Below are 22746 nucleotides of genomic sequence, written 5' to 3'. Positions count from 1 at the left end.
ATTTGGAATTGAAACAACTGAAGGAAGAGGTAAGATCATGCAATCAGAGAAGAGAAATCTGAGAACAGACGATAGAAAGAACAGAGAAATATCTGAAACAACTAAAGGAATACGGTAAGAGAACGGATGAAAGGAGAAAGCAAGCATGCAAAAGAGGTGAGGAGGCGAGAGAGGAATTATGGAAAAAAACTTCTGAGATTCGGAAACATCAAAACAAAGAGACGAAATTACAAAACGAACTGAGGATGTTAAGTGAGGAAAGAAAGAGAACGGAGGATGAAACGTTAAGGAACCACACTGTGCAGATCGAACAATTAGAAGCCAAAGCAAGGTTGGAGTGTGTGGCGATGAGAAAGGAATTAGAAAAAAAAGCTTCTGAGTTACGGAAACACCAAAACAAAGAGACGGGATTACAAAATGAGCTGAGGATGTTGAGAGAGGAAAGAAAGAGAACGGAGAATGAAACGTTAAGGAACCACACTGTGCAGATCGAACAATTAGAAGCAAAAGCAAGACTAAAGAAAGAGATACAAGAAAGAGAAGTGAAAGAACAACGAATGAAGCAGGAAAGGGAGATCAATAAATTGAAGGAAACAACGAGATTGGAGAATGAGGAACATGAGAGACAGTGGGATAGAAAACAAAAAGAGTATGAATTTGAAACTGAACAACAAAAGGAAAAAGCAAGGTTGGAGTCCGAGGAGATAGTGAAAGAACAACGAATGAAACAGGAAAAGGAAATCAACAAAATGAAGGAAACAACGAGATTGGAGAATGAGAGACAGTGGGAGAGAAAACAAAAAGAGTATGAATTTGAAACTGAACAACAAAAGGAAAAAGCAAGGTTGGAGTAGGAGGAGATGGTGAAAGAACAAGGAATGAAACAGGAAAGGGAGATTAACCAATTGAAGGAAACAACGAGATTGGAGAGTGAGGAACAAGAGAGACAGTGGGCTAAGAAACAAAAAGAACAAGGAATGAAGCAGGAAAAGGGAGATCAACCAATTGAAGGAAACGATGAGATTGGAGAATGAAGAACAAGAGAGACAGTGGGGGTAGAAAACAAAAGCAATATGAATCTGAAATTAATCGACTAGAGGAGAGAGCAAAGTTGGAGTCCATGGAGATGGAAAAGCTCCGGAAAGATAACGAACGACTAAGAGGGCTCAGAGAGGAAGAACGACTCCAATGGGAAGGAAAATGGAGCCAGGTAGTAGAACAGCACAATAATATGGGATGTGTGACATCACAGGGAAGAAGGTTAGTGGTGCGGGACTTGATTGACATCACTCGTCGGATGACACCACAATTAGAGCAAACCCTGATAAAGGAGACACAAGGAGAAACACAGGAATTAAAAGAAATAACAGAAAAATTGACAGTAAAGGAGACACAAGTAAAAATGGAGACTGTGGAAATAACAAGTCTGAAGACGACGATGGTTCACGAGCGGTATTTGACGATGTAGATTGTTTCACAAGTCAATGATGAGACAATGTGATAATGTTTGACCAAGTTATTAGAATGATCAACATGATGTGGTACGAGTGACAGGTTATTAGCTGCAAAATGTCGAAAAACCGGTTTCGTTCACAACTTTAAAAATTTGACCTTTGCATAACCTTTAAAGGTCACAAAACAATGTTGTGGACATTAAAATAAGGAAACAGGATACGTGCTATAGCTTAATGCAGTTAGTTCGTCGAAGAAGGTTGAAAACCCGGTTCGATTCCCACAACTTTGAAAATTTGACCTTTGTGAACTTTAAAGGTCAAAGGTCAAGGATGATGACCTTTGGTGCAAAACTTCCTCTGGAACATTCCAGGAACAATATAACGTCATATAGGCTATATGGCACTTCGCACTCCTCGGACAATCCATACTTTGATGAAATTAGCGTAAAAACAAACTTGAAGGGGGTGCCATGGGCAAGGTGTTCGAGATAGAGCAAAATGGTTTCAAGACTTTAGGTGGGGAATGACCTCAACATTATGCATAAAAAATATTGTCACCCTCGCTCTCAAAGTTTTGGCGGTCGTATTATTTTTATGTTAAAATTCGAAATTTTCTAAGTTCGTGACCTTGTGACCTTGACATTGTGGCCGTGACCTTGGGACGAAAATGAAAAATCGAGCTCTGTGGGACTATGAAGGTGTCATTGGGCTAACCAAACACCGAAACCTCTGCCAGATTCGACAAATCCTCGGAGAAGATGGATTTTTATGTCAAAATCGCAATTTTCTAAGTTCGTAACCTTGTGATCTTGACCTTGGGACGAAAATGAAAAATCGAGCTCCGTGGAGCTATGCAGGTGCCATTGGGCTAACCAAACACCGAAACCCCTGCCAGATTCGACAAACCCCTCGGAGAAGATGGATTTTTATGTCAAAATCGCAATTTTCTAAGTTCGTGACCTTGTGACCTTGACCTTGGGATGAAAATGAAAAATCGAGCTCCGTGGGGCTATGCAGATGCCATTGGGCTAACCAAATACCGAAATTCCTGCCAGGTTCGACAAACCCCCGAGGAGAAGATGAAAATTGAAATTGGCTACCCCCTAAAAACACAATTCGCAATTTTCTAAGTTCGTGACCTTGTGGCCTTGACCTTGGGACAAAAATGAAAAATCGAGCTCTGTGGGGCTATGCAGGTGCCATTGCGCTAACCAAATACCGAAACCTTGCCAGATTCGACAAACCCCTCGGAGAAGAAATGTTTTTATGTCAAAATCGCAATTTTCTAAGTTCGTGACCTTGTGACCTTGACCTTGGGAAAAAATGAAAAATCGAGCTCCATGGAGCTATGCAGGTGCCATTGGGCAAACCAAATACCGAAACCCCTATCAGATTCGACAAAACCCCTAGGAGAAGATGCAAATTGAAATCGGCTACTCCCTAAAAACACATGTTTTTTGGGCGTGGCTCCGCCCACAATGGGCGCACCATGCCTATTTTCAGGAAAACGCAACTGGATCATGATATAAACCTCCCACCAAAATTTCATCAGGATCGGATCAAAACCCACGGAGCTATGCTCGGGACAGACAGACAGACAGACAGACATAAAAATAACGAATATCGTGGTCACTTATATTTTTCATGAAAATATTTTTTCGTGAACCAATTATATTTTTTGTGAAAATATTTTTTCGGAACCAATAACGGGAGCACAGGAGTCTGAAACGTGTTGGGCGAGACTCGTGAAGGTGACGGAGAGAGTGACGGTGACAGAGAGGGAAAAATTAAATGGGGTGACTGGAACGTGTAGGGAGAGACACACAGACGGGGGAGATAATAACGGAGAAAACTGAAATAATAACAGAGACACGGGAGATAGAGGGTGAATTAAATGAAACTGAAGATGAACACACACACATGATGTTAGTGAGGGACAATGAAGGGGAGCTTGGGGAATGCGCCGTGACCCGGTGCAAGCAGCAGGATAGCGTCCTTCAGGAACGAGGGGAGGGAATATGCCCCCTTGAAGCAGTTCGCGATGAGGTGAGTCCGGTCGTGCCGAGCGAGTTAGGAGGGGCGGGTGCTGTGAACGGGTACACAGGGAGCTTGGGGGGTATGGAGGCCCCGGGAGCACTTGTGGTAGCGCGAATCCCCAGTGTGATTGTTCTGGTGTGTGTGCTTACGAGTGTGGTGAAATGTGTGTTGAAACACGCGCATCGCGTGGGTGAAAGGCCGTGTGTGAGAGAAACCCCGTGTGTGAGAGAAACCCCGTGTATGGAAGAAGCACGATGTGTGAGAGGAACCGCGTGTGTGAGAGAGCGGTATGAGAAGGAGATGGCGGTTGGTATGCGGGAACACGCAACCACGTCCCCGAGTGAAAGTGTCATGGAGAGGTGTGTAAGCGTCATAGCACGAGGAAGTGCGTGTGTGAAATTGCGACGACGACGGCGCCAGACGAGGGACAAAGGACGTGTAACGGCCATAGCCATTTCGAGGACCGTGCTGGATTCGCACGGCAGCGCGCGTGGGGTCCATGCTGTGCTTCGCACGAGGCCACCGCGTGTGCGCCTGCGCGAGTGAAATCCGGTCCGGAAACGCACGCGGTGGATGTAAGCCGATCCCGCGGACGGACAGAAGCTAAGCTGGATAGATGAATTTGGATCGGACGGGTTCTCCAGGCGAACGTGTATGTGAAGCTCCAGGTGGCCTGCGCCGCACGTTCTGTTCGCAGAGCGTGCGAAGCGGCTTCCCCAATGCGTTACGCGTACCCCGGCTTGCGCGAGAAATCGCGCAGGTTCGGGGTGCGAGTGACGTCATCGGGGATTCCGCGGCGCGGGTTACGGACGAGCAGAGCACATGTGCTCGCGTGGGGAACCCCTCGAAACGCGAGGCTTGCTTGGGATGCGCAGAGTGACGTCGTGGCGGCACGCATGGTTGGAATTCGGCAGAAGGGAATCCCTGCCGGATGTTACCGTCCGAGAAGGGACGACAAATGAGAACAGCTGCCATGACATCATGGGAAAGGAGTGCAGGTTGTGAGTTGCCGCGCTGGTGGGCAGGGGAAAAAAAAGAGAGCAAAGCAAGCCTCGCCACTTCGAGTGAACAGGATCCCTAGGCAGTGGTGGAAGACCCCCTTGCTGAGGGCAAAGGAACACCACTAGTTCGGGGGATGGGTTAGAGTTAGTTAGACCGGCTTCATGGGGACGTGGGTTGTTTCTCATGGAGCCCGTGGAATGGATTAGTTAGAGGGAATTCAGTTTAGATAGAGAATGGGAACCATGGATTTGAGGACAGAGACAGACTTTGAGTGTGTAGTGGGGACGTAGCTTAGCTACGTAGAGTAAATGGAAAGTGCTATCGTGTAAGGGATGACGAGGGAGCACGAGTTCGATGAGGGATTCCAGTGAAAAAGAATGGCAGTGTTCAGTGATGTGAGCGATGAAATGAGTTGAAGTGGAAAAAGTACTTAATGAGTGAGTGAGGGCCAGCGGGCCTGTGTGTATGGAGTGAAAGTGGTATGTATGGTGCGATGAGTGATTGGGGGGAGGAGTGATTCCCAACCAAGGGACCCCGGGATCAGAGTAATGCGAGTTACTGGGTTAGTCAAATTGACAAAATGGAGGTCGTTTTGCTGTTGGTGCGAATGTGGGCTCGAAACCCGTTTGGAGGGGTGCAGGAGTCCTGTTGACGGGCTGGGAGCGTGGCTGCGAATGGTGAGTATTGCTTAATGGGCACCCCGGGCACCGGTCTAGTCGGCCGCGGTAGGCCAAGGGCCCAATGGGGGCCGGGATAGCATAGTGGGCACGGGTGGGCCGCATGATGCGGGGCCCGTAGCACCAATAGCCACCTGGGCAGTGTCACGGGCACCAGGGGAAAGGGGCCCGTGGCGCCAGCCTGCCATGTGAGCATCGAGGGGGCGTAGCCATGGGGGGTCACTCCCCAGGTTTTAGGGAGCCGGTAGGCTCGGAGACAGTCGCAGGGCCCGGGTGTGCCGTAGTTGGAGAATCGGCAGAGGGTAGTTCCTGCCAAGTGAGCCACGCATCCCAGCCATAAGACCGTGCGAGGGCATGGATCAAAATTGGAGGGCAAGGCCCAAATTTAAGATGACACCAACACAGGCGACGGGAATCTTGGTTGGTAGAACCAATAGATTAAGTGAGAGGCGGTTGTTGAAAGCCCCGGGGTTGTTTAAGGTGTAATAAATGCTTGGGTAGATAAGGAAGTGTACCCCTCCGCACCATCCATCCCTTCGCTCTCGTTGGGGGCCGCTGGACCCGCCATGGGTTAGATCACTGAAATCTGAGGAGGCCATTTTGAGGCTTGATTGGGCCTCAAGACAGGACGCAAGCTCTCCCCTATTCCCTCCAGAAAGGGAACATAGGGGTTGGGAGTAGGCTGGGTGACATGGTAGGTTAGCCGGACAGAGACAGTAAAGGGGGTTAGGGAGACGAATTAAAAAGGAAAAAAAATAAGACGGGGCTCAATTTGGATTTTGACAAACTAAGGGAGTGGGTATGGACAGAGGCAAGCAAAGGCGATAGGTTGGGAGGGAGACAGTTGGGTAGGTCCGAGCCCGCCTTCAGACCGGTCGGCACCACCGCACTCCCTCCACAAACCTCCAGAACGAGACAAGAGTCCGGCCAGCCTTGTATGCCGGCCTGTTTTTGCTGCAGCGGCCTGTTCCGGTCTGGCCTTGCCATGCATTGTCTGCCTGCCTCTGCCTTGACCCCATGCCTGCTCGCCCTTGTGTTTGCATTTGCCCTGTGTTCTATCCATTACCATGTGCGCCAGGATCATCGCGCAAGTTGCGGGGACTGCCCTGCAGGCAGCCCCGCCAACCATTGTGTTTACTTGCGTCGGTGCCCATCCAGTGTTCTGCAGGGACTGCCCTGCAGGCAGCCGCACACGGAGACTGCATTGAGCAGCCCGTGCACCGTGTTTTCCATCCATCCATCTACACCATCATTTTTGCATTTGCTTGCGTCAGTGCCCATCCAGTGTTCTGCAGGGACTGCCCTGCAGGCAGCCGGACACGGGGACTGCATTGGTGCAGCCCGTGCACCGGTTGTGTTCATACCTGCATTTGTTTCATGAGCCAGTGACTGCATTTGGGCAGCCTGGCTCCCCGCTTCAAAAATGGCCTGTGAGATGGCATATGGCATGCTGGGTTGGGGTGAGTTGCCTCCAGCAGCTGAAGACATGAAAGAGGTTCTGTGATAGACAACGAGGCCTTTTGAACAGGCCCCGAAGTCATCCGACCCTCAGCTGCGGAGCGCTCACCCTCATACACTGACTAACTTTGCCATGCCCTTTTTCCCACAGAGTCCAGCAGTCCTGGGTCATGGTTTAGTGTAAATTTATAAGTTAAGATAAAATTGCAAATGAGTTTTGCTCCCCCTGCATGTGTGTCGTAGTGACGGCAATTTTAGTTAAGTCGTCTGTATGAGCGAGTTTGTTTAGTTAGTTACACAGCCCGTAGGTTATTTACTTTTGGGACACGGACACACCAAATGTCGCACTCAGGAATCCAGAGGTAAAACGTACTTGGGGAAAACTTACACATGAAGGCACACGAAAATTTGACGACTCGGGACGAGTCTGTAAAAAGGGGAGGGGGTAGTGTTACGGTTGTGGAAATTCACGGAACACCATTCAGGTTCCCTGAAGATCAGTTATGTCAATAAGTGTGTGTCCAGATTAGATTTCCCCACCAATGTCAAAAGGGATTTATTCGTGTACCGGGCTGTGCATCTTTGAGTCAACCGTTATTCTGTTCTGTCTTTTATTTCAACCAAAACAGCATCTCAACAACCATGCCATCCCCACCACAGTGCCAACCACACTACAACCACGCCACCACCACCACCACCACAACAGCATCTCAACAACTCCCGCCCCGAGATCCCTCAGAACGACGAAAGAAAAGATTGTCGGTTGTCAGACCAAAAGAGCCAAGCCGAGCTTTGTTGGAATTTTCCCTCAGAACGACGAAAGAAAAGAATGTCGGTTATCGGACCAAAAGAGCCAAGCCGAACTCCCCTGGAATGTCCCCCCGCGTGCCGAGAAGGGAGGGGCAAACGCTCTGGGGCGATAAAAGGGCCGCGTTGGAACGCCGAGGAAGCAGTTGAGGTGGGAGTTGGCAGCTGGCGGTTGGCGAGTGGGTGAGAGAGTCCCTCTCCTTGGTCTCTCTCCTTGGTCATTGGAGGCTCCGTTAGAGGTGCCGTTGGAGTGGAGAGTGGAGTTGGGAGCTGGTGGAGTCCGGTCGAGTAGAAGCCAGAGAGGAGTCACCAGCCGGATCGCCGTTGGAGGCATCGTTGAAGGCACTGGTGGAGTCCAGCGGAGTGCGGGCAGAGACACCGAGGGTCGCCGAACCAGGGCCCAGCGAGTCACCACGAGGGTGGCAGTTAACCTGCCCGGCCTCTCAGAGCCTTGCGGTCATCCCGGCTCCGAGGAACATTAAAGGCCTACGGGCCCAGTTCTCCCTGTTCTTTTCTGGGGTTTTTGCATGGAAGTCTGTGGCACCTTGTCCGTTAAGTAGTGAATTGTTATAAGTGCATGTAAATCATAGATAGATCGGCTGTATGTCTTTTTGCTCGCGTCTTGTCCCCTACCCCCATTCATTGCCATTCATTGCTTGCATACGTGTATAAATAAATGTCCTCATTGATTGAGTATTCACCTGCTCGTTGCGTCCCTTCCTCCATTGAACTGCCGTAATTGCGTTCAGAATAATAGCTGGTTTTTAATAGCTGATAAGATAATCGGGTCCGACATGGCTTGGCGATAATAAACTGCTCGGCAATCGCAAACGGAGCGGGCGGTTTAATGCGGCTCGTGTCCGTACGGGTCGCGTTGAGGTGTAAATCCCCAGCATTTCTGTCTGCGCGAATAATTAGGTAAATCGACAATTCGGCGATCAACCCTGTCGTGCGTGGACAGAAGAGTTGGCTGATTTATGGTGTGGTTAACAACACCCGTAGCTGGGTTTCAGTGTTGATCCGAAAAGCTGTGACTGGATTGCTACGTTCGGTGGGTGCGTGCGGCTGCAATTAGGTACAGGCGGACGCCCGCATGCCAGAGTGGCGGAGATCCACAACAATATATATATATATATATATATATATATATATATATATATATATATATATATATGTGTGTATATACACTAGTGGGGTGTGCTTACACATTGTGTAAGCATCCGAACCATGTTTCCCCATTGTCTCGGGCTGCTCACCTGCTTTTGATTTTTCATTTATTTGTTTTCTTTTTCTTTTTTTTTTTCATTACTTATATTTTCATTTATGGATGCTTTTTGATGGTTCTATGATTTTTTTTTTCTCGTGTATCGGCTTCGATGTCCATTGGCATACAAAATGACCATGCTTCCCCATTGCCTCAGGTCACTCACCTGTGGGGGTTTTTTCCATTTATTTATATTTTCATTTCTGGATGTTGTCCAATCATTCTGTAATATCTTTCTCGTGTACTTACTTTGATGTCCATCGGTACGTAAAATTTCAGCTTTGTACATCGCTCGGACCGTCCTGATCTTTAATATCAGTCAGTCAGTGAATCAGTGGATAGAAAGAACTTTATATATTAGCTTCAGTGTGTACACGAACTAAGATACCTGTTCTTCACCAACACTTTATTTTAAATGAAATAGGAAAGTCAACACCTGGTGAAGAGCAGAAATTTGTTTTTATTTTGTGTATCGCAATGACCATGACTGACTGAACTGTGAACTGAGGATGAGATGCAACTGACTTAGTCTCACTGAAGAACTTTTTGGAAAACAATGTTGCAAGTTTTCTTTTCATGACAATAAAAAGTCCAATGGGGCTTCCCACTCTGCTCGCCATCACTTACAGCTGGCCATATATGAATGTGAGCTCTTGAAGACTAAGGCTGACAATATTGACGCTTTGTCCTTGGAACATGGTGGTGGTCATGCTGAAGCAGACTCTGACTGGAAACTGAATTCGCCAAAAGTCAAAAGGCAATCCTGTGTCTGATGGGATGATCAGTATTCTTGGAATCATAGCTTTCTCTCCCTTGTTTGGTGCAGTGCTGATGGTGACATTTAGGCAATTTGGCAGCAACTGTTTGATGATTCCTTGAGTTCCATTGCAAAGCTTTGGTGGGTTCAGGTTGCGTAAGAGCATGACTGGCACTCCTATTTTCAGAAGGAGGTGGCGAGGTGGCATGCTTCAGGACTACAGGCTGTTCAGAAACTGCATGGGGTATGTAACCACTTCATCATCACTCATGGGTTTGTCTACCAATTTGTAGGAAGTTGTCTCCCCTGGGAAGCTTTGTACAAATTCCCAGATGATTGTTTTTACTGATTAATTGTCTAAAGCAAGGATTGCATGCTCATACAGCCACTCCATGTACTTGTCGTGTTGCAGTACATTTTGGTCCACCTTTGACTGGAGATCCTTGGCTGAAGATATCATGGTTCCTAATTTCTGTGGTATACTGATGAAATATCTATCACTAATGTGAGGCACCTGGCCATCTCCAATCCTCAACAGCAGCTTGGCTAATTGACCTGCATCGTAATCACCTCGAAGGAAGGATCGCATGTTTGTTGCCAGGTGAAGAATTATTAAATGCTTCCAAAGACTTGAAGATTTGAGGCAAGTGTCAATCTTGTTGGCTTTCACACCACCGTGCACAATAGGAAGTGTTTGGCAGAAATCTGACAACACCAATAAAATCCTGCCTTTGGAGTTGCTGCTCTTGAGGATGTCCTTCAGCGTCGGTCAAGAGCTTCCACTGCCAGTCGGTGTGATATTCCAACTTCATCCCAAAAGATGATTTACACTCATTGAGGAAGGATGCCAAAGCTGAGCCATGTTTGATGGCACACATTGGCGTTTCTGTGCTTGTCAGGTTGAGTGTGACCTTCAATGCAGAATGGGCTGTTCGTCCACCTTTAAGAAGCTGGGCAGAAATCCCACTTCTTGCAGCTACCAATGCTACATGACCACTGAACAAACCTTTGCAAGAATAAGGTTTATGATTAATGTCTTCTCTGTGCCACCAGGACCATCTAGGAAGATCAATCCTCCAACCCCAGAATTAAAGCATGCCATCACCCTTGTATAAACAACCATTTGGTCATCCGTAAACTATGGCTTTGTTTGTTCAACATGATTAAGAAGTGCGACCCGGTTATAATGCTTCTCTCGGATAATTTTTCTCGCCAGTCATCATCATCCTGATGTCGCTCTGGAACCGGCAATCTGTACACATCCACCATCTGGCCTCACATGAGTTCCACAGTGTCTGACAGATGGATGAGTGCCTCCATTGAAGATGTGGTGTTTTTAAAATTATTATTTTGGAATACAATTTCGAGGCTCGTATGAGAGCAAACACACAACGCACAACAAGGGGGCAGGAGAGGGAAGGACAAAACAGTGGGGAACAGAGACATTAGGAGATCTGTGGAAGGGAGAGGGATGGGGCAGATAACAAGGGGTAAACAAGATGGACATTACAGGGACTTTCAGGACCTTACATGACAGGGAACTTTCGGGAAGGAAAGTAGGGAATTTGAGGGAGGTGGGTTTGGGGTGGATTAATGGGGGTAGAAAAGATCATGGTTTTGGATGGGGGAAGATAAGAGGTGGTGGTCAACAGCTGTTTGTAAGACCTGGAGGGAAGAATGGGATTGAGGAGAGCGAGGAAGTTTATTCCAAAGGTGAGAAAAAAGAGGAATGAAAGAGTGAAGGTAAGCAATGATTTGTGGTTTTGGTAGTTTTACCAGAAGGGGGTTGTTGGCGGACCTTAAATGCGGAAATATTGTGGGACAAATCACAGACAGACCAGGGGGGGGCCGAGACCGGAGAGGAGACGGTAGAAGACAAAAAGACCACCGACCTGCCTGTGGTGAGAGAGTGATAGGCCAAAGACTCGGTCTCACCGCGGGAGTCACTAATGATCCTAAATGCCTTGGTTTCCACGACGTGAAGCCGAGAAAGGTGAGAGGCGGGAGCAGTAGCCCAGATGGGAGTGCAGCACTCCATCATGCTGTGGACGAAAGCATTGCATGTGGTCAGGAGCTCAGGTATGCCAAGGAAAGACTTTTCACGATGGAGGATGCCCAGTCGGTGATTGGCTTTGGAGGCCAGCTTGGAAATGTGGCTTTTCCAGGAAAGATCATGGCCGAAAGTGAGACCCAGAAGTTTGAATGAAAAGACTTCTTCAAGAGGATTGTTGTGAAAGTATATAGGGGGGAGGGTTCCAGAAGGTCCTTTCGGAGAGACATAGTGAGAGTGTGAGATTTGTCAGAATTGAAAGACATGTTCCACGTGTTGGACCAGTTTGGGATTTTATCCATGTCTACAGAGAGCGAAGAAGCTGCTGCTTGCCAATCTGAGGGATGACAGATGGTACAGCAGAGGGTGGAGTCATCAGCAAAGAGATAAAGAGGATTTTCCAGAGAGTCAGAGAGATCATTGATGAAAACCAGAAAAAGAAAAGTGCCCAGAACTCTGCCTTGAGGAACTCCAGCCTAGATAGGAAGAGGGGATGAGAGAACTCCATTTAGGGCCACATGTTGGCTGTGACAGGAGAGGAAGTCTGTGAGCCATGAGTGGAGATGGCCTTGGATACCACAGGAAGAGAGTTTGGTGAGCAGGGTAGGGTGCCAGACCATATCGCAGGCACGCGATATGTCGAGGGAGATGGCTCTGATTTCATGTCTGGCATTGAGGACCTCCATCCATTGTTGGGAGAGCAGAAGCAGTCTATCCAGAGTAGAGTGACCTGGTCTGAATCCAAATTGATGATTGGAAATCAAGTCATTGGATAAGAGGAAGGATTTAATGTCTGAAGCTATGAGGGATTTCATAACTTTGCCAATAATTTGGAGAAGGGCGATTGGTCAGTAGTTGCAGGGATCTGTTTTTGTACCTTTTTTATTCAGAGCGGTAATGTTTGCTGATTTCCAAGCAAATGCCAGATGACCTCAAGGTCATCTGCCATCTGCTTGTTATTCATGTCTGGATTTGAACCAGACTCTGTCAGCTGGGGTTTTCGATGACGATGATGCGTGTATACATTTACACACATATATATATATATATATATATATATATATATATATATATATATATATATATATATATATATATATATATATATCTCATAAAATAAGATTGAGGCAATTGGGATTACACATTTTCAAAGAAGAAGAAGAAGGCGCTGTCGCTTATGATTCGCCAATAAGTGATGAAACCGATCCAGCAGCTGAGATGGGGTGTGTTGCATTGGGATTCTCATGTGCATACTATGTTTGAACATCTTTATAGCTGTTGAGGAACTCTGGGAAGGGTTTGAAACAGCTCACCTTCCCTTGTGTAGGCCCTCTTGGGTTGCTTCATGCAGCTTCTTCGGCTCGAAGAGTTTGGGAAGTGTCGTGTGCGTGTGTCTCGCCATGTTTTTTCTTTTGGGTAGGGTGTATGCGACGCATCCTCTATTTGCCGCTAAAATTCTGTCTATACAGCATCTTGCTGTCATGTTCATCTTGGCCATTCTTCCCCTCTTATTGCTGAATAGCATCAATAATTCATCACTCCATGATTCTGGTTTGCTTTAAATATCAAAATAGAGCCAAAGTCAATTTGTTTGCTCAGTAGACGTTTGGACAGAAAATCTTGTTCTGATGGTGACAGCATGACTTCTTTTGACACATGAACATCCTCAGCAACCAGCTTGTGGAATGTGTACTCATCCAATTGCAGGACTATAACTGAATACTTTCCACAATCATTATTATGCTTATTTACAATTTCCCCCTCAGGTATCCCTCGGATTGATGCACGCCCGTGCTTCCCACATCGTGTGGCCCCCGAGCCGCTGGCAGCGGCTGCAAAGTTCTCTACCATCTGACCGTCGACCATTGCATGACATGGAGCACATCGACCCCAAGTACAGCCTGAGTCTCTGACTTGGGACCACACACACCCAAAAGGTAATCTTGTTCTTTCCATCCACCAGATACTTTGTAGATTTTCTTTATTTACCTTCATTCATCTCTGTCCACATACTTTTTGTAATGTACTGAGTAGAGGATAAATGGGGCTTCTGAGGCAGCCATTCAAATGAATGGGGAAAAAGGGAAAAACTCTGACTCAAGCCCCAAAAGCTCAAAATAGGAGACTGATTTTCTCCCCCCCCCCCCCTTCCGTACAAGCAAATCTAAAATTGAGACTGATTCCCTTCCCTCCCATACAGGTAAATGTAAAATTGAGACTGACTCAAGCCCCAAAAGCCCAAAATAGGAGACTGATCTCTGCCCCATTGAGCAAATGTAAAATTGAGACTGACTGATTAAAGCACTTATTTCCTTTTCTATTTTCATTCCACTTAAAGAGCAAACCAATGAATATTTGTCCATGTTCTCCTTTAGGGAATAACTTCATTTTTAGCTCGCCTGTTCGAAGAACAGAGAGCTATAGCGATACCCCCGGTGTGAGCGTGAGCGTGAAAATGGTAAAGTTTTTGGTGCAAGTTATTTTTTCCGTTCTAATGTTTTTATCTTCTACACTATTTTTTATACGCCCGATATATATATATATATATATATATATATATATATATATATATATATATATATATATATATATATATATATATATATATCGGGGCGTATAATGTGATACCTGTCGTCCGTCCGTCCGTCTGTCTGTCTGTCTGTCTGTCCGTCCGTCCGTCCATCCGTTCCTGTCTGCACTCTAACTCCCAAAGTTTTCAACTTTCACGTTTCATATTTGGTACATAGGTACAGACTGTGGAGACGGTGTGTGGCAACATACACTTGTCATCTTAAGTGGTTGCCATCGCAACCAGGATGCTGTTTTCCATCCATTCCTGTCCACACTCTAACTCCCAAAGTTTTCAACTTTCACATATCATATTTGGTACATAGGTACAGACTGTGGAGACGGTGTGTCGCGAAATACATTCGTCATCTAAAGTGGTTGCCATGGCAACCAGGATGCTGTTTTCCATCCGTTCCTGTCCGAAATCTAATTCCCAAAGTTTTCAACTTTCACGTTTCATATTTGGTACATAGGTACAGACTGTGGAGACGGTGTGTGGCAACATACAATTGTCATCTAAAGTGGTTGCCATGGCAACCAGGATGCTGTTTCCACCTGTTCCTGTCTGCACCCCAACTCCCAAAGTTTTTAACTTTCACGTTTCATATTTGGTACATAGGTACAGGCCATGGACACGGTGTGTCGTGACATACGTTCGTCATCTAAAGTGGTTGCCATGGCAACCAGGATGCTGTTTTCTATCCGTTCCTGTCTGCACTCTAACTCCCAAAGTTTTCAACTTTCACGTTTCATATTTGGTACATTGGTACAGACTGTGGAGACGGTGTGTCGCGGCATACGTTCATCATCTAAAGTGGTTGCCATGGCAACCAGGATGCTGTTTTCCATCCGTTCCTGTCCGCACTCTAACTCCCAAAGTTTTCAACTTTCACGTTTCATATTTGGTACGTAGGTACAGACTGTGGAGACGGTGTGTCACGACATACATTCGTCATCTAAAGTGGTTGCCATGGCAACCAGGATGCTGTGTTCCATGTAGTAGCACAATTCTGTATATACCTTCTTGTTTGGGCGTATATTGTGCTCACTTGCGCTCTTGTTACTGATTACAATATACAAATACATATATTGCTTCAAAATTATTTGGATCAGACTTCACTGCAATGCTTTATAAAAAATATTAATTATTAGACGAGTCTTTTAAAAACGATAAATATATAAACAGGCGAGCATTGGGTGTCTTTGACACCAACTCTCTGGTCTTATAACATTCATTTCCATCGAGTATATTCACTTTTTCTCTTCAAGCATGAACGAAAAAGCTATTCCTCCTTCGGTTTTGTAAAATGAGGAAGTGATTTTAAGAGTACAGTCATGCCGTGAAAATGAGGAAGTATTCAGTGCCCATGTCTTTCGTGGTTATATTTTAAATCATCAGAACATGAACAGAACAAAGTTTATTTGCTAAAAACAACTTTTAAACATAGGTTTTATGAAAATCATGCAAAGCAAGATGTTTCATTTTCGTGTTAAAATGAGTCAGACTGCTTGAGAAGGGCTGCCTCCCCCAAACCAAGTAATTTCCTTTGTGGAAACACACTCTGGAAAAACCATTGTTATGTAATCTCCCATTACGTCATCAAATTGCTTATTTAAACCAACTTGTGTGAGACCGTGTTTATTTGCCAGGCAATTTCTCTCGGTTGAAAATCTCTTCTGTTTGACGGTTTTTTTTTTCATTTTTCTCATCTTGTCCCAATGGTAAATGACTGAGACATGAACTATCTTTCATCTGACGAAGAAGATAACCCATCACAATATTGGTAAGTTTGTGTGGTTGTGTGTGTGTGTATGTGTTTTGTAAAGTCTGGCTTCCTCTTAGAATGATGGTGAAGCAATTGATTATTAATTAAATCATGATACGACGAATAATTATTGTATTATTTTTTTTCTAACAGGTTGTCCCCAATAAGAACTTCGTTGATAATTGATGTTGAAAATGAGTTATCTGAATTACACGACGAGTCGATAAAAATGAATGAGTTCCTTGAAGACATTTATTCGTTTCGAAATGAACTGAATGATATTATTGTTGACTGGAAACAAGTTCTCTCACGTCCTTTGATCTTGAATGACCTGAGTCCAAGGTGAGAAAATTATCGCTCTGTCTCTGTCTCCGTGTGTGTGTGTGTGTGTGTGTATTTGTGCGTGTGTGTCTGTGTCTATGTCTCTCTATCTATCTATCTCTCTCTGTTTGTCTCTGTCTCTCTATCTGTCTCTCTCTCTGTTTGTCTCTGTCTCTCTACATCTGTCTCCGTCTCTGTGTGTCTTTTTTGTTCTCCTTATACACAACCTTTTATTTGACATGGTGGTAATTAATTTAAAAGCAATACCACAACTTGGTGGTAATTTTTGACTATGTGCTTTTTATTTTCAGCATTAAAACTGAATCATACATGGGTGGTGAAGCGAATGAATTTTCCAACCTTGAATGGGAAGATGTTGAAATTCCCCGGGGTGATGATCCATTTCAAACTTGTTCCAGTTTAAATGCTCATCTGGATGAAATGGACACAAAACTCTATCTTCTGGAGGTAAATGTTATATTTATTATTTTATTAATATCATAGTATAACCATCTTTATATACCCTAATTGTTCTTCACTCTTTGTTTTGACCAGAATATGTTGATTGAGTTTCAAAATCACAAGGCATCTGAAGCAGACTGCTGGGAAAGATCGTTCATTCTCGAAACTAAATATTTACCCAAAGAAAAATGTTTAATATTTTCAATCTTGATGAATTATATTTGCTTTGCTTTCAATTATTTAATTCTTAATTATAAAAAAAAGAATAAAGGAAGTGCAAAGGGGGGGGGAGGGGGGTAGGTGCGCTCCCCCAACGATCCACCATCCCCCTCATCCCACCCCCTCCCCTCCCCGCGTGTATGTGGGGAAGGGTGGGGGGTGCGATGAGGGGGGTGGTGGGTCAAAGGTGGGGGCGCACGGGGGGGGCGGGGGTGGGTGGGGCTTGTGTGGGTGGGTGGGGCTTGTGTGGATGTGGCTTTTGTGAGTGGGGTTTGTGTGGATATGGTTTGTGTGGGTGGAGCAAAATATTTTTAATTAAATAAACATGTTGTGTGTGGGGAACTAATTAACTAATCACTAATTATGTGAATATGATGGATGTGGATGGTGTTTGCATGGGTGGGGCTTGTGTGGGTGGGGTTTGTGTGGGTGGAGCTTGTGTGTATTGGGATTGTGTGGGTGGGGCTTGTGTGGATGTGGCTTTTGTGAGTGGGGCTTTTGTGGGTGGGGTTTGCGTGGGTGTGACTTGTGTGGGTCGGGCTTGTGTGGGCGGAGTCAAAAATGGGCCGAGTTAAAAAAGGGGAGGAGTCCAAATTTGTTTTTACAATTTATCTTTGCCTTTTGCAATTCCTGTGAATAAAATGAATCTAAAATCTCTTCCCCCTTTTAAATCATATACCTTCAGTTCAAAGAACTGTATCTATTACATCAACGATTTTAAAAAGTTCATTTGTCCATCGCTTGGTATAACCTTTTTCAAAATGAGATTTCCACCTGTATATTCTTACTTCATCACCAACTTTGAACTTCGGTTTTCTGACATTAATCTCTTTATCATATTTTAATTACCTTCGCAAACTTTGTTGCGAAGGTTATGTTTTGATCACTGTGTATTTATTTATTTATTTATTTGTGAATGTGTGTTTGTTTGTTTGTTTGTTATTTGCATAACTCCAAAAGTGTTGAACTGAATCGCAGCAAATTTGGTGGGATGATTGGTTATTATCCGAGGACCATTTGATTAGATTTTGGGAGCGATCGGGTCAAAGGTCAAGGTCAAGGTCATGAAAAGGTCAAAATCGTCTTTTTACCATAGCGCAGTCAATTTGTCTCCAATTTGCATGCAACTAATGCCAAAATGTTCAGAATTCAATGCCCATCTTGTGATATGTGACATGACACAATGACGTAATAACCCTTATTGGCGGTTGGGAGTCAAAGGTCAGGGGGATCACGACATTGCAAAATGTGCGATTTTAGTCATAACACGGTCAATTCTTATCCGATTTGCATGAAACCAACACCAAAATGTTGACTGTTCTGTTCCCCACACTCTAATACCAATTACAAAATTAAGAGTACAAAGGTCAAGGTCGAGGTCATGAAAAGGTCAAAATCGTCATTTTGCCATAGTGCGGTCAATTTTTATCCAATTTGCATGCAACCAATGCCAAAATGTTGTGAATTCAATGCCCAATCTTGTGATATACGATATGACACAATGACGTCATTACCTTTGTTAGCGGTTTGGGTCAAAGTTCATGTGGGTCAACGACCTTTATTATCATAACGCGGTCAATTCTTATACAATTTGCATGTAAGTAGATTCAAAATGTTTAGAATTCAATTCCCTATCCTGTGATGTGTAATATTTGACAGTGACTTTATTGGTGAGTTTAGAGCATTGGGGGAGGGGGGGGGGTGTCACTGAACTTATTTCTTATAATGTGACCAGTTGTCATCAGATTGACTTGACACCGACACCCAAAAAGGTCAGGGAGTTCATACAGAAATTGTACAATGTCCGTGAATCAGTGTCAAACAGCAGGAAATTTAATGTTTTGAAGCCGTCATAACACATATGAGATGGCAGGTGTGGTATGGGATTAAATACCCTCACAATCAACGGTTTCTGGGGGGGGGGGGGATGTAGCGTTGGCGAAGGTATGCGCTCCACTGAGTGCCCGTTCTAGTTTTGAAAATGTTTCTGATGGTTTCATATTCATTGAGGTGTGAATCGTATCATGAACTTATCTACAATATCCTGAATTAAAGATGACCATTGTCATGGTCGCTCTGTCTCTGTTTCCGTGTGTGTGTTTGTGTGTGTGTGTGTGTGTGTGTGTGTGTGTGTGTGTGTGTGTGTGTGTGTGTGTGTGTGTGTGTGTGTGTGTGTGTGTGTGTGTGTGTGTGTGACCACTCAACCACTCAACTGACCACTCAACCGAGAGTGAATTTTTTATATAGTCTCTCTTTTAAAGTGCGATTGAATCGCTCATTAACAACTGCTTTTCCTTCATTGAAGGTGCTGTATAATATAATGTAGTTATTTTAAATAAAATTCATAAATGCTTTGTTGCAGAACTGTACCCTCATCAGTCCAAATTTTTTTTTAGCTTTTCGCTTACTTTGATTAAATATCTGTTGGAAGGCTAACATGAGTGTATTCCCGGTTTTGTTTTTCAAAGGGACGACCCACGCATATCTACTCCTCAAATCAATAACGGTTAAAGCATACTTGTACCCTTTATCATAATTGGGTTGAATTAAATCAGTGGACCAGAAAAATCAACTTCCTTGGGATAAACCTGTCTTGTATGAAACTTTGTGATTATTGGTTTATGTAATTCATCAGCTAGTTGCTCTTCAATCTTAATGACATCATTAGAGCCTATAAGTTTTTTTGAATTTCCAATCCCAAGTTTCAATTTAGCACTGATCATCTTCTTCACGATGAACCTATCAACTTTTTCTCTCAAGGTTGGATTTTGTATCAGAGACAAATTATACAACATTTCTGTCTCGGTTTCATGTTTTTTCTTCCAACGTTGTGGTATTTCCATAATCAATATCGTGCCTCATGCACACTTCATCAACCCTATTGATAGGATTGCTCCACGTTTTAGGATTGTCAGCCTCATCTAATCTTTTATTCAAGTTTGTTCCTGGACCACAGAAAGAAAACCCTAGTTGATGTAATTCCCCTGGTATTCCAGTAGTTGTAAATTTACTTCCTGATAAAAACTTTTGTATATCTCCCCCACGTTTGTGTTTTGGGAATTCACTCTTTTTTGAGCCACACACCGAACATGTACCTTTTTGTATAACCCTATTATTTTTACTTTTAACAAACGAGATATTTTTACTCTTGGTTTTCTTTTTACATTTTAGCCAATAACTCATTTATTTATGAGAAAAATTCGTACAGAGTGCGAAAACCTTTTTAGTTTCCAACATACATATTTGAATCTTAATTTTTAAAACATAAAGAATCCTCAGGAATATCTTCACTCTCTCCTCCATTTATTTAAGAAAAAAAATGTAAAACTTTCATCAAAGTCAATCACACCAACATCATCAATAATATTGTTGTGGATTTTTGCCCGTCCAGTGTGCGGGCGACCGCATTTAGCTAAATTGCAGCCGCACGCGCCCACTGAATGAGCAATCTTGTCATAGCTTTTCGGATCAACGCCGAAGATCAACCATAAACCAGCCAACTCTTCTGTCCACGCGCTACAGGGTCGATCGCCGAATTGTCGATGTACCTAATTATTCGCACAGACAGAAATGCCGGGGATTTCTACCTCAACGGAGCCTGCACGAAAACAAGCCGCTTTAAGCAGCTCGTTCCGTTTGCGATTGCCGAGCGGTTTTATATCGCCAAGCCCCATCAGACCAGATGTACGTTTTATCGGCTATTAATCAGCCAGCTGTTTATTCCAAACGCAATTATGGCAGTCAATGGAGGAAGGGACGCAACGAGTAGGTGACATTTCAACAATGGGGACATTTATTTTTACACGTAAGCAATGCAATGAATGGGGGTAGGGGACAAGACACGAGCAAAAACCTACAGCCGATATCTATTTATTATGTACATGCACTTACAAAAATTCTACGTACGGACAAGGCGCCACAGACTTTCATGCAAAAACCCCAGAAAAGAAAGATAGAACTGGGCTCGTAAGCCTTTAATGTTCCTCGGAGCTGGGATGACCGAAGGAGCTCCGCGAGGCCGTGCAGGTTACCTTTGTCGCCCTTGAGGCAACTTTCTGGATCTTTCTGTCGGCGACCCTCCGTATGTCTCTATTGTCAAAATGGCAGCTGTTATAACGGCGGCTTGGTTGGTCCAGGGCCTAGCAGCGCGCCCGACTTTCCACGGCCGTCTCCCAACTCTGACTCTCGTCTCCCGACTCTGGTCTCCAGACCTGAACTCCACTTGACTCCACCAACTCTCCACTCGACTGGACTCACCAACTCGACTCCACTCACCCACTCTCTTCCCGAACTCGACTGGACTCCACCAACTCCCAACTCAACTCGTCTCCAGAGCTCCACTTTTCTCCAGAGCTCCACTTGTACTGAACTGATTTTCAACGAGCGAACGCGGCCTTTTATAGTCCCAAGGGGAGGGGTTTTTACTCCCTCACCTTCGACCCTTCACCCCCGGCTGGCTCCGCCCCTGTTCGCCTCCTGATCCATTCCTGCCGTCAAACGTGGCCGTGTTGAAATCCCCCTGCCAAAAGCGGACGTGTTTGAAATCAGCCTGCCACAAGCGGACGTGGTTGAAATCACCCTGCCACAAGCAGACGTGTTTGAAATCACCATGCCACAAGCGGACTTGGTTGAAATCACTCTGCCACAAGTGGACGTGGTTGAAATCACTCTGCCACAAGCGGACGTGGTTGAAATCACCCTGCCACAAGCGGACGTGGTTGAAATCACCCTGCCACAAGCGGACGTGGTTGCAGTGTGCTTGGCGCTGTGGTGGGGATGGCATGGTTGTTGAGATGCTGTTGTGGTGGTGGTGTGGTTGCAGTGTGGTTGGCACTGTGGTGGGGATGGCTTGGTTGTTGAGATGCTGTTGTGGTGGTGGAGATGGCATGGTTGTAGTGGTGTCGTTGAAGAGATACTGTTTGTTTGAAATAAAAGACAGAATATAATAACGGCGAACTCAAAGGTTCACAGCCCGGCACACGAATAAACCCATTATACATCGGTGGGGAAATCTAACCTGGACACTCACTTATTGACATAACTGATCTTCGGGGAACCTGAATGGTGATCTGTGAATTTCCACAACCGTAATAATACAATCTTTTCCTTCTTTCTCTTCTTTATCTCCACTTTCTCGTTTCTATCTTCTTCTTGAAACCGATGTTAATACTCTTGACGCAAATATTTCTAATAGACTTGTCAATTCTTTATTTTCCTCCTCGGTGCGTTGAGATTTATTTATTTTCTGCAATACCCCCAATCTTTTTTGAATCTCACTGGTTTCCATATTTTTATATTTATTTATTCTCTCTCTTTCCTCCCTCTCCCTCTCCTCCTTCTCTCTATTCTCCCTTGCCTCCTTCTCTCTCTTCTCCCTTGCCTCCTTCTCTCTCTTCTCCCTTGCCTCCTTCTCTCTCTTCTCCCTCTCCTCCTTCTCTCTCTTCTCCTTTTCCACCTTCTCTCTCTCTTCTCCTCCTCCTCCTCCTCTCTCTTCTCCCTCTCCTCCTTCTCTCTCTTCTCCCTCTCCTTCTTCTCTCTCTTCTCCTTTTCCTCCTTCTCTGTCTTCTCCTTCTCCTCCTTTGTCTCAGTTTCTTCAACTCCTTCCTTGTCCCTTACGATGGTTGAATCACTTTCACCCCATATAATATCATACATATATTCATCAGGATTTCTTCTTATTCCTGTATCCAAAATAAAAAGTTTTACAACAGGAAACCAATAAAATTTCTTATCAATTTTGAAAAGAGCCTTGCATTTTCTTAACTTTAAATTTTTTTCATTATTTAACATTTTAATTAAATCCAAAGTTGTCGGTTTATTAACATCAGTATAAAACCAATCTTTTATTGAAAATACCTCATTCTTATGTTGTGGAACATATTTTTTAAAATACCGAATACCCTT

At 44.6% G+C, this 22746-nt stretch overlaps 1 protein-coding gene across 7 annotated transcripts in view; it reads left to right on the top strand.

Moving 5' to 3' along the window:
* Positions 1-22746, top strand: part of IMMP2L (inner mitochondrial membrane peptidase subunit 2) — a 399170-nt gene that overhangs the window by 333580 nt on the left and 42844 nt on the right. For all 7 annotated transcript variants that reach the window (XR_015061555.1, XM_085894669.1, XM_085894668.1 and 4 more), the window contains one exon: positions 13273-13443. Coding sequence is in view for 6 of the 7 variants with exons in the window: in XM_085894669.1 (XP_085750795.1) it covers positions 13273-13419 (147 nt within the window). In the remaining variant the exon portion in view is untranslated. The remainder of the gene's footprint in view (positions 1-13272; positions 13444-22746) is intronic.

Source organism: Eptatretus burgeri, chromosome 9, assembly GCF_056783735.1.
Source record: "Eptatretus burgeri isolate ZD-2024b chromosome 9, Ebu_testis_v1, whole genome shotgun sequence".
NCBI lineage: Eukaryota > Metazoa > Chordata > Myxini > Myxiniformes > Myxinidae > Eptatretus > Eptatretus burgeri.
This window is presented reverse-complemented; position numbering and strand designations above follow the sequence as displayed.